At 57.7% G+C, this 253-nt stretch overlaps 1 protein-coding gene across 1 annotated transcript in view; it reads left to right on the top strand.

Annotated features, from left to right (window-relative positions):
• The window catches only part of LOC119586987 (SET and MYND domain-containing protein 4-like), a gene marked incomplete at its 3' end in the record, with an annotated part of 7425 nt that overhangs the window by 2304 nt on the left and 4868 nt on the right, over positions 1–253 (top strand). The window contains 1 exon segment of the mRNA XM_037935729.1: positions 38–248. Coding sequence (XP_037791657.1) covers positions 38–248 — 211 coding nt within the window.

The following is a 253-nucleotide window of genomic DNA, read 5'->3' as shown; positions in this document are numbered from 1 at the left end:
TCGGCGCGGCCGCGTGCATTCCCCCGTCCCTTTGCAGACTGAGCAAGCCAGAGCCCGGGGCCAGCGAGAGGGAAGTGATACGGTACCTGACCCAAGCTTGCTCCGACGTCACGATCCACGACCCCAGGAACGGTTTTTTCAACCACTTCATCGACCAGATTGACGAGCAGGTCTCCAGCGACTTCGTCACCAAATTCGGGAAACTCAAGACCGATGAGGATAGGGTGGTTTACCTCTGGAGTGTTAAGGTTGG

Source organism: Penaeus monodon, chromosome 22 (assembly GCF_015228065.2).
Source record: "Penaeus monodon isolate SGIC_2016 chromosome 22, NSTDA_Pmon_1, whole genome shotgun sequence".
In the NCBI taxonomy this organism is placed as follows: Eukaryota; Metazoa; Arthropoda; class Malacostraca; order Decapoda; family Penaeidae; genus Penaeus; species Penaeus monodon.
Note: the sequence above shows the minus strand (reverse complement) of the source record. Positions and strands in the feature narration are given on the sequence as shown.